The following is a 17,518-nucleotide window of genomic DNA, read 5'->3' as shown; positions in this document are numbered from 1 at the left end:
TTCTAATGTGAATTATTTCATAACATCGACTCCATCATTGGTCTATCAGCAGTTTTCAGAGAGCAAAGAAAATCTCGAAAACTGAGCAACCTTAAATCTTGAGACATGACAAGAAATATAATTAATACCATGACCGGGGGGGGCGGGGTGTTAACTCCCTGATCCTAGATTAATCAATAATGGTAACATTTCGGCTTCAGATGATCTCACAACTTTCTGGTGCTCAACAAACATTTTTCATTTCACTCTTGGACTATATACAGTTTTTTCCCTTCTCACGAGTGCATCAATTATTCACGCCAGTGGACGATGTATCGGCAAACCTCCCTTGTATCAATTCATCAATATTTGATTATCATTGCCTACGCCACTTCCTCTAGCTTATCGATTTCCATCCATAAGAGATCCAGCTTAAAAAATTCAACTCCAGCAAAACTCAATCCAAATGATTTATCGTCAGTGTAATTCAACTTCTTTGAAAACAAACGTAAAAATCTTTCACCAACCTTTTGTGAAACATCTTCAATGGTCAGTTTAACAAGAAAAACGAAAATACCATCATTTCCTAATATTTTCTTCTTTTTTTTCCGGAATTTCTGTTAGCTTTGTTAAAGCCCTTACAACATCTGCAAATGGATTTAATATTCTGGCTGTTATACAACTACTATTTTCCTTACGTGATGCGAACGAAGAGGTTTCATGTACTTTCCACCTCCCTAGATTTCTCAGAGCGCAACTCGGCAGACATCTCCATTCATGGGATGTACTAAAGGTCTATTCTGTTTGGTTTGTTGCATGTCCCCGAACTTCTTGCTAAATTCACATCCAGCTATTGATTTTCTTTCTACTCCAACCTGTGCCATCTACCCACGCCAGGGAGACAAAGAAAGACCCCGCACCGCATTCACCAGTCCAACTACGTAATCCATCCCGTTTATGATACAGCTACAGTAGTTGAGAAAACAATAGCACCTAAGCTACAACTTGGTTTAGATCTTCCATTGTTCCACAGCGCATACAAAAGCAAATTTCTTCCGCTGATATCGACCTAGCTTCATTGAAAAGAACCAACCTAACATTGAGCACACGAATCGTCAAACGCGTCATTCGCTAAATTCACGCACATTGCCGGCGTCCACGTACTCGCTTTTGCTTTTATTTGTACATAAATATATAAACATGAAAGCAAACACGCACACACATTCATTTGCATCTCGCTACATTCAAGCAACATAAATCTCTCCAGCCAGATATATGGCAATTATGGAGTCCAGGAGAGGGGATGGTTTGGAGTTATATTTGGACCGAGAAAAAAATATTAGCCAAACTATTGATTCTCCACTCATGCTGTAATATCGATCTGTCTCTCTCTCTCTCTCTCTCTCTCTCTCTCGCTCTCTCTCCCCATCCTCATTCCCCAACAACTCCCCCCTCTCCCTATTTCCCTTTCTCTCCCTCCCTAGTATTGATTGAACGCGCGCTGAGCGGCTGGGTTAGCAATGTGTTATACCCCAACTTTGTCCCCTTTGCTTTTCCTCCCCCTTCCCCCTTCCCTTCTCCTCCTAAGGGGAGAACAGAACACATGCCGGTCCATTTCCAACCCCCTTCCTTCATAACCCCCTTTCCCACTTTCCCCCTTCTCTCTCTCTCTCTCACTTACTACTACCTTCGCCTCACCCCTCTCACGCCGTCATCACTGGATATATTCCTTGTTTCCTTTGTTATACGTAAGCTGTTGTTGTTCATCTCTTCATCTGCACAGTCGGGAATCGAGAGATGTCTCTCCCCACCCTGGCCCTATGGCTAATCATCTTATTTTCAAGAAGATAAAGGCATGTGATATAAATAGATCTGGACTCTGCTGGAGGTGCTTGAGTCGAAGAAGACTAACCGAAATCGTGTGGTGAAACAACGAGCTTCAATAACCTTATTTATTTACTGTTTACGATTTAAGAATAGTATAGATTATATTTTCTTCAGCCTGATACCAATAAGTCTTCTTTGTTCTAGTGACTGCGCAGATGTCCTTTGTTATCACAACGTCCTGCATGTTCAGCGAAGAGCTGAACACTGTTTAACCTTTCGATGCTCTCAAATCTGTCATCAAATAACACAATGAAACTTAACATGAAATACGAGAATTAGATAAGAGATTGTCATTTACCTTCTCATTTCTGTTAAAAAATATGGTACAGTATACTGATGGAAAAAATATATTAAAAATAACTATTAGGCATATCACTTTTCATTAGGACATTCGACATTCAATAACCGAATAAGTCACTGCTCAATGACATTATAAATCTGTTGATCGATAGAATCATCATTTTGCTAAAATGACGTTCCATTATTGTTTCATGAAAAACTGCAAGCTATGCTTAGTTCAAGTCCACATACCAAAGATGAACTGGTAATCACCGAACCTCTTTAAAGGTTGATTATGATCATTCGTTCCTCCGCAAAACTGATGGAAGGCTACATGACATTTAAAGTGATCTCCGCTAGAGAGAGAAGCCGTCTTGAGCGAAGCATGTCGCCACCGACACAAACTCCGATAAAGACTCAAATTCGGACGATTAAAATAATATCTCAGGTTGTGAAAAACAACAAATTTTGATGTAAAATCAATCAGCAAAAGGTTTGATCCATAATTCAGATATGTGAATTCCCATAATGAATTCGCAAGCAGGATCTTTCGTGTGTCTCCCACGAGTGTTCAGTTATAAGAAATGGAATGAATACCCGATCCTGCAAAATACTACCAATGCCCAGGCGCTAGTTTAAAAATTTCCCCTGGGTTCCATGACTCCACTACAATGAATGAGAAAAAGGGGAGGGGTGGGAGGGTCGGTATGTTCCAAGGAGTGGAAGGGAGGGGTTCTGGGAAGAATACTAGCGTGCAATAACCGAAATATCTAGGCTGAATATGGATGATTATCGGAATTTCATATTCAGCTGATTAGGTTGTCGCTTTTCATTCAATTTGTTTATATTTCCGCGGATTTCGGATTAAGGATAACCATGAGAATCATTTTTGTTTTCTTTTTTTGTAAAGTAACATTTTACGGTTAAGGCGAGCAGGAATAAAAATCTTTGTCCAGAATACCACTGTTATGCCAGGAGAAAGTCAACATAAATAAAGATATCTGCACATGTAAATATGCACTGTTCAGAGCCATGCATATAAAATTAATAGGAGGAAAACACAGCAGACAAATAACTGCACAATTTAGGCAAATGTCGACAAAATAGGGAAAAAGTAATCACACAGACAGATTAAAACTGAAGGGACGCAAAAGTTTTTGGAAACGTCTGACATCCGACTCTTGTAGTAAATGTGAAAAAGAGAGGCAAGATGCGTACTGCGTAACGCACACACATATAGAGAGAGAGAGAGAGAGAGAGAGAGAGAGAGAGAGAGAGAGAGAGAGAATCTGTTTCACTGATATCAAAGGAAGATTGTATATGAAAAGGACCTCTCCCCCCCTATTTGAAATCAAAATGCTTTTGTACATGATACTAGCAAGGCTGAGTTTGTCAGTCTAAAATAAATACATTAGGAAGCACCAGATTCAGAGAACATATTAAGCCTGGTTCATGGACATTCCAAATATGCTGCCTGTTATACGAAACCTATCGACATATATTTATTAACTGGGATTGCATTATATAAAGCAATGGAGTACCACGAAGAGAAACAGAAAAATAATCTGTCTGGAAATACCTGAACTAAGAATGTTTGCGTATTTGTTGAATTTCGCAAACTGGAAAGGTAGTAACAGTTTGTCAATAATGTCTAACATGCTAAACCCTTCCACATAGAGAACCAACTTTCAGCTGAATAAATGCAACCCTGTTAAATAATAAGATTTGAAAGTCAGCCAGTCTACAGTACAACTCATTACAACGCATTTCGATAAGTTAAGAGTATAAATTATCGATTCACTTGAATAATATGAAAATGATCTAAGTATTTCCACATTTAACAAAAACATAACGTTTTCTGCCTCTGAGTTTGTTCTCACTGTTTAAAACAAATATCATGCCGAAAACTGTATTCTAGTGCTAAGGAAAAAACTTCCTCGTTGGGAATCGATTCACGAAAGCAAAAAAGAAAAAAAAAATTGGTCTGCATTGTCCATACTGCTTTATCAATACCCGGCTAAACAAAATTTTGTTTCTCGCTAGATGCTATCGTCACTAGCTCGGATGCTCGTACGTTTTACTATTTTAAACAGCACACCTATATATACATATACATATATACATACATACATACACACATTTATATTTATATATATATATATATATATATATATATATATATATATATATATATATATATATATATATATATATATATATATATATGTGTGTGTGTGTGTGTGTCACAGCCAACCGGCTCTACATTTTTTCCTTTTCCTGACCTTTTTACGAATAAAAAACAAACGAAAATATTCCTCTCTGCTGTGAGTTGTGTACAAAAGTCGTGGCTGGATTAATTACTCGTTCATTTCCTACCCTGTAAAACAATTTCAAATTATTGTCGTGGAATAGAGTATGACAGTAAGAAATTCGTGAGACTTTATTCATTAAGCATAAATACTACATGATACAAAATGTTAGATGATAAAGTTTTTCTGTCTATTCCGTTCCAAACAGATGAGCAACTGCTGGTGTTGCCATCAACCTGATGTGCAAAAAGCAAAGAGTTGTTTGAGAGAAATTTCTGGAATCATGTGGTCTTTTTATACATTATTAAAACACTTTATTCCTTTCTTATTTTGTACTGTCGGCATAATGGCAAGTTCTGCTATCGTTAAATATTACCTTTCACGGATTCAAGAGACCAGTTCTTTTTAGATGGGGATGCTATTCCTAGGGATAATGGATATTACCGAGTATACTAGAAATGAATACCAGTGTCTCAAAAGGCTTTATAAATGAAGATGCCTTGAGATTAAAGTTATACAGACTTGTGATAAGCATAAAATCTTCTATCTGCGTTCCACTGGTAACAGAACAGACTTTGATGGCTATTTCTGACTCTCTTCTCACCATTCTGGCTAGAATACAGGAAGATGACATTAGGGCCTCTTTTGTGTTTGCTGGCTATTTCAGTGTTTCCCATAGGAAGTGGTCGAATTCTGTTTCTATATCTGGCTGTGAATATAAATTATAAATGAAGTCAAGCACACGTGTATCAATTGTTTGTGGCCAGTGCATACCAATACCCAAGGCAAAATAAACAGCATTGTCGGTCCCCTAATAGTTGCTGAACTGAGATGACGTTTAAATTTCTTTATAAATTAAAATTGAGTTGACTGCCCTTGATGTATCTTACTCTTGTAAGATATAAATAATTCTCAAGAAGGCAGGAAGAGAACTTTGTGCGATCTTCCACTACTAAATTGGCCACATTTCTATAAAGGAGCTGAGATTGTGATTCAGTTAAATGAAAGTCATCAAGAGGCAAATTACTTCCCCAGTGGAAAATTTATAATTAAAACTAAGTGTGGTTTACTGATGACTGGACGTGCTTGTCTGGTGTGGGCTCATCATCTTTGGAAATGCGACAGATTTTATTTGACATGGAACAACTGTAGCCTTGATGCCTATGAAAATGTAAACTTACATGGAATATAGCCTTTACTTCTGTGAAGAATGTCGATCACTTAGACCCTAAGTTGTCTTTCTGCGCATGTTAGAGACCTGGTAACATTACTCAATTACCTAAATGAGGACCGGTAACTAACAGGTAAAAAATGCGCCGAAGAATCGAGTTTTCTGTACAGCCGATGCAGCGCATAATCAAGGCCACCACCTTTCGGTGGTCTCGATATAATGCTGTACGAGCCGCGGATCGTGAAACTTTAACCATGGCCCAGTGGTCGCCTATCCTATATCGTTGCCAGAAGCACGATTATAGCTAACTTTAACCTCAAATAAAATAAAAACTACTGAGGCTAGAAGGCTGCAATTTAGTATGTTTGATGACTGGAGGGTGGATAATCAACATATTAATTTGTAGCCCTCTAGCCTTAGTAGTTTTTAAGATCTGAAGACGAACAGAAAAAAAGTGCGGACGGACAGACAAAGCCGGCACAATAGTTTTCTTTTACAGAAAACTAAAACCTACTGATTACCTTCCTATTTCTAAAACTCCGACATTATATATGGGCATGGGCAAGGTTGCCTGTGATGCAATTTTTAAGTTATCGAAAATCTCCCAATTCGGGTCAAGAAGTTCTTCTTATTAGCCTTGACTTTGATGGTACTTCTTATTCTCAAACTCAAGAAGTCCATGTTTTCAAGCTTAGATGGGATTTGGTGTACCAAATCTTAGTATTATTACTGAATCTCTATACCAAATCTTAGTATTATTACTGAATCTCTAAACACGAGCTTGCAAAGAGTGGTTGCTTATGAACACTATGGAACTACAAAAAAATGTGATACCTCGGTAGTGTGTTGAGTTTAAACATGAAAGCAAGCTGGTATCCCTCCAAATGTAATGATGACAAGAAAAAGAAATTACCAAGATAAAACTGAGAAAATATAAGTCTGCTTCTCTCGCCATTAATTTCACAACTTCTAATGGTCTACTGAATTCACCTTATCATTAGAAACAAGGTCACATTATACAGAAATCAAATATAAATTTCAGTATTTTCATACAATAAAACTACATGTCCACATTATCTTAAATGTACAAAATGGACGCTTTATAAGGTACTTCATAACTAAAATATAATAGTCAATTTTGTGAAATTAAGAACTATGGATGTGCATTAAACACAATTACATCATGTTTTGTTTTTATTTTATTTTACTAAATGACGCTCGATCTGGCACCAACCACCTCTCATTCATATCAAAGAAAATATTACCAGAGGGGGACATTTTGTCTTTCGCTTTATTTTCTTGTCAAAGCTCCTTGCATCTATTAATCATCATTTGGGTTTCAAGCGGGGCCGGCAAATACTCGGCCTTGCTCAATACTCGCTAACGCACAATGGAAATCGCTGGGAAAGCTTGCGGTTTAGAAAGGGTTATTCCCGGTGGAAGAAAAGTATTTTCTACGTATATTACTAGTTTATAGCAATTACACATACATACATACATACATATATATATACATATATATATATATATATATATATATATATATATATATATATATATATGTGTGTGTGTGTGTGTGTGTGTTGTGTGTGTGTGTGCATGTATGAGTGTGGGTTTGTGTATACACACATATGTACATATACATATGCAGAGAAGCAAATTTATTCTTTTTATCCCAAATTATACAAGAATGTTCTGCAAAATACAAACTCTCTCTCTCTCTCTGAATATATATAATATATATATATATATATATATATATATATATATATATATATATATATATATAGAGCCTCTATGGCTCAGTCAGGTTACAGCAGCAGCTTCGGACTTCGTAGAGGTCTGTGGCGTGGGTTCAAATCCGCAGCCGACTGATCAGAGAGGCAGACACTTTGCTATCTGTGTAGACATCCCGGGATTATATATGTAATCAACGGATAGGCTTGCTTAAAAAGCAAATGGGTGTTACAGACTAAATACACACACAAAACAAAGCCACTACAACACCTTCTAAAAACATAACAAACATCTCACACGTCTCGAACTCTCGCCATACCCGCACAACAACTTCTCGCTGCTGGGAAGAAAGGGCGTTGGGTCGGGTATGATACATGAAACATACGTTACCGGGGTCTAAGCGATGTCAGGCAGGGCAGCCGATCGAGACCACAGGTCTACCCCAAAGCCAAATCAAAAAGTCCTTCAAAGAGCATCGTGCTTACCCATACAAAAATGGGAAAAAGCACCCCATACAAAAATGGGAAAAAATATATTAAAAGATAGAATATATATATAATATATATATATATATATATATATATATATATATATATATATATATATATATATATATATATATATATATAATATAAATTTTATATATATACACACAGCATAATTACACATAGATATAAATGTAAATATAAATATGTATGTATAAATGTATGTTAGACATTTATCAGTCCACAAAAACTACAGAACTACATACACATAAATAAACTGTGTAGTCTGTATGGACTGTCACTTGTATGCTAGAATTGGTTACAGAATGAATAATCTATAAATTACTTGAGTACATAAATTCCTTATAAATGAACAACACAATGATGGGCAATGAGCGCGTGTTAATTTTACGAATAGATAGTTCACCTTTAGTGGTTTTCTTCTGCTTATTTTGGAATCACAATTGGTTAGCGGTCAGCTGATGACAAGGGAGGGGCTTAATGGCCTTCCCACTCGAAACTATTGTTTCTGTGCGCGTGCTGTTTGTCTTTCTTTATCAGTTTCCCCTGCATGGTTAAATCGACTCGGCAATAATGGATCTATTCTCTTCTATTCAGATTACCCCACATTTCGTTCAGATCAGCTTGAAAGGTAACGATATCGAGAGAGAAATGGTGTAATGAATTTGATTTGTTATAGCACACGTGTTTAGATGATGAATTGTGTATGGGTATCTTTGCTTGTATTAGCTCTTCTTATTTTACGTCTTTAAGCTCATTTAAAATATCATAACGGTAAAATTATTAACGCAAAACCCGCACGCAACACATATTTCAATAAATAGCTTATATACAGCAATTTCGGGTTGATATCTCACATTTGGCTTTCCAACATGATTGCGAAATACGAAAATGGTGGCTCTTTAACTAGTTCAAATTACTTCGGGAAACTAACAAAAACACATATATCTCTATATAGAGAATTCCATAGCATTATTCAATGATAATTTACAAATCAAATTTTAAAACACGTTGACAAGAAAATAAGTAGAACTTAAGAAGACCAGCTTCTTCAGTGAACTTGGAAATATCTGATACTACAGCAACTTTCTCTCCAAACACCTCACGAAAATATTTACCAAGCTCATCCGGCATTATAATTTTCAACACTTTTGGTTATTTTCAGTGAAAATATCTCATGAAATCTGCCATGTTTCTTTTTCTCTAATAACAAAAAAATTGTCCTTGTCTTTCAAAAGGATCACTTTGGTTAATGTTGTAAATCATCTGTTCTTTTATTTCCTATACATTTCAGTACAAACAAAATTTCTATATTTTGGATGTGTATCTAAGTGAAAAGTCCTTCAAAAACAACTACAATCCTAGTTGGGGTTAAGAATTAAATTTCAACAAGATTGTTAGTAATCTAAAAAAAAAAATACACAGTGGCTCTCCTTTATTACAGTACACAATTACTTCAAGTACCGGTAACATTTTTCTATGACGTTTTGTCTCCCAATCGGGAAATGATGGGTTATCCTAAGAAGAGCAACTTTTAGCCAAAGCAGGTTCTTAAAAATATGCCAGAGAGGCAACACCGCAGTCTTTTCTTCACTAGCATACATAAAGTGGAATCATGAAGTGCTTAAACTACACTAAGATATGGTTTTAATTTTCGCTTTGAAATTCATCCTAAGTATCACATGTTCATAATTTGTTCAGACATTAAGTAAACTGGATGAATTCAAATGCTTGTAAATATTTCAACTCTACAAAGTAAGACTTGTGAAATGGGTTAGCCCGGATTACATTTTTAGAACTAGTAATACACAGTGAAAATAAGCAGTATGTAAGCCTAGTGACTTATATACCTGCAAGAACTACAAAAACAATATTAGCAATTGATGTCAGGATATACTACGCTTTCCCTGTGCAATGCTAGTTCTAAAAATGTAATCCAGGCTAATTCCTTTCACAAGTCTTACTTTGCAGAGTGAAAATATTTACATTTACAATCATGTGAAGTCATTCAGTTTACTTGGTCTGAACAAAATCTGAATATGATAAAGCACTAAGGGGAGGTAATCTAAGATGAATTTCACGGCTCAAATTGAAATTATATCACAGTGTAGTTTAAGAATACAGTTAATGGCTCTTAATGTTACTTGACTTCATGATTCCACTTTTACATACGTCAGTTAAGAAAACGCTGCGGTGCTCCTTGTCTGGCATTTTTTCAAAAACCTTTTGGCTAAAAGTTGTTGTTCCTGGGATAACCCATCATTTCCTAACTGGGAAACTAAACGGCACTGAAAAAAATGTTACCGGTACTTCAGCAATGGCAGTCAAGAAAGGTTTACAATAACATTTCTAACGGTATTAATTAACTTTGAGGAGAGTATTTGTTACTGGAAACGCTTACTACTAAATCAAAAATTACTAGAAAACAGAATAGAATAACATTTCTGGTGTCATGCTACAGTTATTCTTAACCCTCTTACTGTTCATTATCTTGGAATAACCCACCACTACTAAACGCGTAATAATTTAGTGTATTTATCAGAAACATTAAATACCTATGGTTGTCGAGCATCTACTGTTGCTCCAATTGCTGTTTCAAAAGTCTCAGAAAGCAACTGTTCCACTTCAGTTGAAAAAATAAAAACGACGTTGAAAATGTAATAATGAAACCAATTTTAACATACAACATATTAGTTAGCGCACGACATAAATAATAAAAACTATCCCTCTGACAATATACATTTTTCATTATTCGAGGAAAGCAGTGAAATCTGCTTTACAACATAAAACGACAAAATGCTATAATTTACCGTTTTATTTATGAATTGGAATTCACAGGCTTAGTCTTATTGCAGACATAGAATGTTTTGCTCACAGAAACTAAAGATCTTAGAAAAAGTAACCTAGAACAAAAAAAGGGAGTTTTTTATAATAATCTGGTACCATTTGGATTTTGGTCTTTCTTTACGTGGTCTAATGATAACTTAGGCTAGAAGTTATGTGTACAATATTTGGATAAATTTCTGGGGGGGCCATGGGAATTATAGCACGATTTTTTCGGCCATTTCTATTTTGAAGTTTTTGTGTATTTAGAACAGTTCTAAATACACACAAACAAAAACCTCATTAACAGAATTCCAAAATAAAGAAGACGTATGACAAGGTAATTAGAGCTGCAATTTTCTTGTGATATATAGTAGATTCTAACATATTTATTCCTGTTTTATAAATATGCAACCCGTAGAATTGACAGCCCGTTCACAAAAATATCTGGTTATTTTATGAAATTATCTAATTGTTGAAATTCAAAACCTCAAAGCCGCAAAAAATGAATACCCTTAGATTAAGCCCTACTAATCTCAACTTCAATTTGGCTATCATTCATTTTAAGCCTTTCCTCATTTGGTGATTTCATTGCATCAGTTAATACTTATAATTTGGGTTTGGGGCTTAAATCGATTTACAGCTGTACATCATCAGCGTCCGTGATTCAGAAAATCATAAATTTCGGTCATATTTTATAGATTTTGGTTCGATCTTTCGGATACAGATATTCGACAAGTATGATTAAATTGAAAGAAATGAAGTAACAAAATCCTTTATAATTTACAATACACATCAGACCGACGTTCCAAAAATTGTTACCCTAACGATGTTCAACGGTACTAACTTGTGCCTTTCTCAGAAGAAAACCTTTCATATTGGTAGAATTTAGAGTTACGGTTAAAGAAATTCTCATATTCTTCATGCAAAGCTGTAGCTTGGGTTTGACATAATTTTGGCTCTCTGGTTACAAATCACATTCAAATCTCGAATAATAAGACCATGAGAAGTAAAATTTAACATCGGAAGCAGAAAACAGAAGTTCTTTGAAAATCTGCACTGGAATCTTACACTTAAGAAATTATAAAAATGCTTTAAATTGACCTGTAACCTTAAAAAATAGGCTAAAGTACAAAACACAGTATTTAAATACAATAACTTCCTAACCTTATGTCATCTGCTTACCCAGTTTCGTCAAAAGTGAAGAAAAATAAAATAAAACTTTGGCCTTTAAATTATTTCTCCTTCAAAATCAGGTCAAAAGGAAAATTATTACCACATCCAAACTTCCACGTAAACCTGAGAAAAATATAATTATATAATTAAATACAATTATGGCCTTTACATTGACCTGTGACCTTGAAAAATCAGGCAAGGTAAAACCAGTGCTTAGAAGAAAAATAATCACCAACCCTCAAAGTTCTTAGGTAGTAATTTCGGTCTGTTTGATTTTTCATGAAAACAGAGGAAAACAAAATTCTGAAATTTAATCTAACCTGTGAACTTGAGAAATACGCCATGGTAAAAGTTATCTGTACACTGCCCTCCTCTAACAGAGCTGAAATTTGAAAACAAGAGATCTCCAAATGCCATAATTTGTGAGTTCTAGATGAAAAAAAAACACACATATATGTTATTCTGTAAACCTACTCATGATCCTGAAAAATATGTTTACTTAAAAAGGATAACCAGTGACCCAGTACTAATCTAACACTCTTCAACAACTCATTATCATATAACTGCTTTCATCGCTCAAGATTTAAGGCGCTTCTCTGAAATTCCACCACTCGTGTCAATCCTGAGCCTTCACTTCCACAAATCGCAACCTTCCAATGCCATAGTTCTCACCCAAGCCCAGGTAGGCCTGAGTCTAGATATCATTTGACTGTCATACCAGATTCATGTCCGTAATGCAGTTCCGATCGTATTAGACTATACTGCAAAACCTTATCTCGTAAGCAATTTCGGTCTGTTTGATTTCTGTTCAACTGTCCATTGGTCAGTCTTTCATTAAATTGCAACACAAGAGAATTTAATGGATATCATTCTTCCTAAGTGTTTGAAAGATTGAATCTCGCTATTTCTTCCTCCAGCAAATTCTATTTCATTTCCCTGTGCATGCTGTTCTCATTAAAACACAATCATCTGATCGTCCTAAGTTTGCCATGCTTCTATCGCTATTCCAAAACTAAGCCGTCTCTCCCTTCCCACCCATTTTTTTTAATATACAACACACTGGACGGAAAAACAATAAACTGAAATTACAATCCCTTGTAGCACCCTACGACTTACTGAAACTGAATGTGAAAAGATTCTGTTAACATTAACTTCGCAACTACTTCGTTCATGGATTATTTTAATTGGCTGTTCATTCTAACAGAATGACATGGTGATGCAAGACCTTCCATGGTTTTGGTATGTGGACACCGTCAATTTTTTTTCTCTCTTTGTAATTAACTGAAGCCATGAAAGAGTAGAATTTCAAATTTCTTACACTGCTCAACAATAAGTACCAAAATATATCTGATTTGTGCAACTTCTGCTTCTTCTAATAAGAGATTCTTCGTCTGTAGGTGTTTGACGAACTTCTTTCTCCAGCCAAATGAAAATCAGTATGGTGAATATTTCCATCACAACCTCTCATGGGTTACTACTCTAAGTGAGGTCACCTTTCTTAGGTACCTTTGCTATGATTTCCAATTCCCAATCATCAAGCTGTTTCCTCATTCTATTTTCGATAAAGTCTAGTTAATGTACGAGGCGTCATTTCATTTAAAGCTAAACTTATCTCCGCTGTGTCCATCACAGCACAGTGTACTTAAGGAATCTTTTAGGTTCCTTAATTACTTATTCAACTTCAAAAACCACAAATTTATTCAAAAGCACATTTATGTCCTCTTCAGCTTCTGGAATATCAATCAGATTATCCCCTCATATCTCATTCATGATCCCTATCGATGCCACTACTGACCCATCCTCCATTTAGCAGGTATTTATCTCCTCTTCTCTTCAACAATGGATATTTCATTAATATTTCTATGGGCTACCTAATTACTGGCGCCATTCTCTGAATACGTGATTTTGTCAGCATCGTCCGCCTGTTTTTTCTAGATATTCTCCCATATCTCTTCTTGAACTTCGTTTCACTCCCCTATCTGGGCGAGTATGTAGCGAAGGCGTAAGTAAGAGGCTGTGTCTACAAACTTACTGATTTATTCAAACACAGACGGGTCAATAGCTCTTGCGAGCGGAAATGTAGTGCCTGACACGAGGCGAACAAAACAGAGGTCAGAGTACAACCAGCTGTGTTTGTTGGAAGATGGAAAGATGTATATAAATCAATATACAAAACACAAATGAAGTTATCACACATACAGCTGGAGTGCTGACATTGTAATGCTTGAGCTAAGAATAATACATTTAACATAACAATAGTATGAAAGAGAGTATGTACAAAGGATGCATGTCATCTGCTGTGTTCCTTGTATGAATGCAATTGGTGTGCAGAAATGCTCGCTGTGAGGAGATTAGCTGATCAGGTAAGATGGATGGTGTGTGGGTCCATGTGGGACCCAGCAGGATCCCTCACCCCCCGGCCTTGGAGAGGCCTGAGGTTGTAGGTCGGTGTCTGGGAGGTATGCTGGCTTAAGGCAGTCGATGGAAACCCATGTAGTTCTACTGTCCACTGTATTTGGTAGTTTTGTGTCTTCTCTGGATGATGCGGTATGGTCCTGAGTATGCTGGGGAGAGGGGGGGTTCTATGGAATGCATATTTTGCATTCTGCAGTTTGTTGGGGATGTACACTTTCCTGGCCATGTGGTAAGTTGTCTTGGCCGGCATCATTCATTCTAATGCTTTGTGGGTGTCGGATGGGGATGTTGGGCTCGTTGGGTGTTGAAAGACGTCTATCGACAATGTTAATGATTGGTCGTACAGGGCTTATGCTGAGATGCATTGAATGTCACGGTGGTGATGGTCTCAGGCCCAGTAAGAGCCAAGGTAACTCCTTTCTTCAACTTCCGCCTTGACATCTAGTGGTAAGTGATGCTTTCAATGACTGGTGTAGCCTTTCGATGATGCTGTTAACTTCTGGGTTGTAGGCCATCGTGTGTATTATCCTTGTCCCCAAACCATCTGCGAGGGCGTTCCAAAAGGCAGATGTGAAATTTCCACCCCTGTGGCTCGTGATGATCTGTGGGACTCCGTGTCTACTGACACACCCTATGAGAGCTTTCGCACAACTCTCCGCTGTCTGTTGCCATATTGGTATTGCTTCGGGCCACCTGGCATTTCTGTCAATGATGGTGAACAGATATCTGTACCCCTAGAGTGGGGTACAGTTCCCACTGTGCTGACATGGCTATAGGCAAGTTGGTGGTGTGTTGTGTGGAACTCTCCTATTCTGCTCTTAACGTGCCTTGTTATTTTTGACGTCTGACATGGAAGGCATTCTTTCATTCAGTTTTTATGTCCTTTTTCATTCCCCACCAGATGTACCACTCTGCTAAAATTCGGGTGGTTGTCCGGCCTGATGGGTGGGACAGGTTGTAGGCGAGGTTGAAAGTCTTTTCTATGAGGCCTTCTGACAGGTAGGAGCAAGAGCATCCAGTACTTGTTTCGCAGGCAATGGTTGTCTCTCCAATGTTGATTGACAGGTCACTCCATGTAAGGGTGGGGTTGTCCCACCACAGTCACTGTAGGTCCACGTTGTCTCTGTGCCGAGCTGGATGGTGTTGACGCAATTTCTTGAAAGTGCGTCCGCCACAATGTTTACAGAACCCTTCAAATACTTGATGGTGCAGGAGTGTTCAGCTATTGATGATAGGTGATACTGTTGTCATGCTGCCATGCATCTGCTGTCTTTGTGAAGGCATGCACCAAGGGTTGATGGTCCACTTGTATGACGAACCGCCTTCCTTCGAGCATGTGGTGGAAGTGACGGATGGCTTTGTGGACTGCTAGGAGCTCCCTGTCAAATGTGGGGTACTTTTGTTCTGCTGACGTTAACTACTTCTTGAAGAGCACCAACAGCCAACGACCATCTTCTGTGTCCAGCTCTAGTGCCGCGCCCATCGCCGTGCTACTGGCATCAGTCATCAAAGTGAGGGACCTAAGGGGTAGAGGAAAGATTAATGTGGCTGTACAGGTTATTGCTTGTTTTGCTGAGAGAAATGCATCATCTTGAACTTCTGACCAACTTCATTTTTTAGGTTTTCCTTGTAGACATGTGTAGATTGGGCTCATGATTTTAGCAATGTTAGGGATAAATCTATGATAATAGTTGATTAATCCTGAGAATTCTTGTACTGCTTTAACTGTTGCTAGTTTTGGGAAGTCGGTAATTACTTTGACTTTCCTGGGAGGGGTTTAATGCTGTCTGGGCTTATTTGATGGCCCAGGAATTCCACCATTTTCTTTGCCCATTCACACTTGTCTTCCCTTCCTTCAAGTCTGTTTTCTTTAAGTATCTGCAGCACCCTTTTGACGTCTTTTAAGATGTTGCTTGAGGTTGGGTCTAAATATGAGGATGTCATCGGCATAGACCAAGCAGAAGGGAAGGTCCACCAGCAGTCATCCATAAGTCTTTGGAAGGTTGCCCATGCGTTCCCAAGGCCAAACAGCTGTAGTTGAAAGTGTAGGTGCCAAAGGGAGGTGATGATCACAGTCTTTTCTATATCTTCTTTCACTATTGGAATCTGGAAGTATCCCTTCAGCAGATCTGTTTTGGTGAAGATCGTTGCTCCGTTCATTTGGTTGGTTATATCTGCTATGTTTGGCAACATATCCATCTGGCTTCATTTTGATGTTTAGCAGCTGGTAGAGCACAGGTGCCATGTTCCGTCAGGTTTCGGTACCGCGTGGAGGGGGAGATGCCCATGGGCTGGGGGCTTTTTGGCATATTCCTGCATTTTCCATTTCTCTGAACACTTGTTTGGTGTGGGCAAGTTTCTCTTTCTAACCATCTGATGCATGTTGCATTTTGCTGGTTTGGTTAAGTCATGCTGCAGGTCGTCTTTGAAGAGCTCTTGGTAGTCTTGTAGAAGTAGGCGTATCTCTGGTGGTGGGGTAGCTGCTGAAATGGGACCTGTTTGTCAGCTCTGCTGTTGCGGTGACAATGAGGTGGTGGGTTGTTCGCACAACTGCTGAGGAGATAATACTGGAGCTGTTTTCAAGATCAGTTGTTTTAATGCTACATCCACTAGCAGGTCATGTGCCGTTAGGAAGTCTGCTCCTAAAAGTGGTACAGTCACGTCTGCCATGATGAAAGTTCAACTGCAGTCTTTTCTGTTGAATGACACATTCATATTTCGCTTCCCGTACATCTTGAGTGGCACTCCACTGGCAGTGGATATGTGGAGATTGGTGGTTGGAGCAGGGTTGAGTCATTTGTGTGGGCTGGCTGGCAAAAATGATTTGCATGCCCTGGTGTCCACAAGGAATTCTGTGTTCAACCTTTCATCCTAAACAAAGAACACATGGAGCCCTTGTGTTTGTAGCTGGAAGAAAGACAGCAGTAAGCACAGCTTCTCTTGTGAGGTAACCGGTCTACCCACCGCTGACATTTAGTTGTTTGGGTCACGGATGAGACCCTCATGCATGATTTTTAAAACAGGCAGCCTTTGTTACATTTGCGTGCCTTTTTTCCAAATTTCAATTGGAAAAACCACATTCCCTCTGGTGGCTTGTCTTTCTTCTGTCTGGTCTTCATCTTGACAAATTATTTGGGGAAGCTCTGCTTGTGGATGGGGGCGGCCAGTCCCTCTGGGTTGCTGTTAGATTGCCTGTCAGTTGAATGCTGGGACCATCATGCTGCTGCTGGTATGTG

The 17,518-nt window shown here is 37.9% G+C and overlaps 1 protein-coding gene across 1 annotated transcript; it reads right to left on the bottom strand.

Annotated features, from left to right (window-relative positions):
* Positions 1 to 14,704: 14,704 nt before the first annotated feature.
* Positions 14,705 to 16,481, bottom strand: LOC136837236 (uncharacterized). The gene is made up of 4 exons (XM_067101974.1): positions 16,039 to 16,481; positions 15,729 to 15,802; positions 15,305 to 15,504; positions 14,705 to 15,016 (listed from the first exon to the last, which is right to left on the bottom strand). Exons 1-4 carry the CDS (start codon positions 16,479 to 16,481, stop codon positions 14,705 to 14,707), a joined length of 1,029 nt encoding a protein of 342 aa, XP_066958075.1.
* Positions 16,482 to 17,518: the final 1,037 nt, after the last annotated feature.

This window comes from Macrobrachium rosenbergii, chromosome 58 (assembly GCF_040412425.1).
Source record: "Macrobrachium rosenbergii isolate ZJJX-2024 chromosome 58, ASM4041242v1, whole genome shotgun sequence".
NCBI lineage: Eukaryota > Metazoa > Arthropoda > Malacostraca > Decapoda > Palaemonidae > Macrobrachium > Macrobrachium rosenbergii.
Note: the sequence above shows the minus strand (reverse complement) of the source record. Positions and strands in the feature narration are given on the sequence as shown.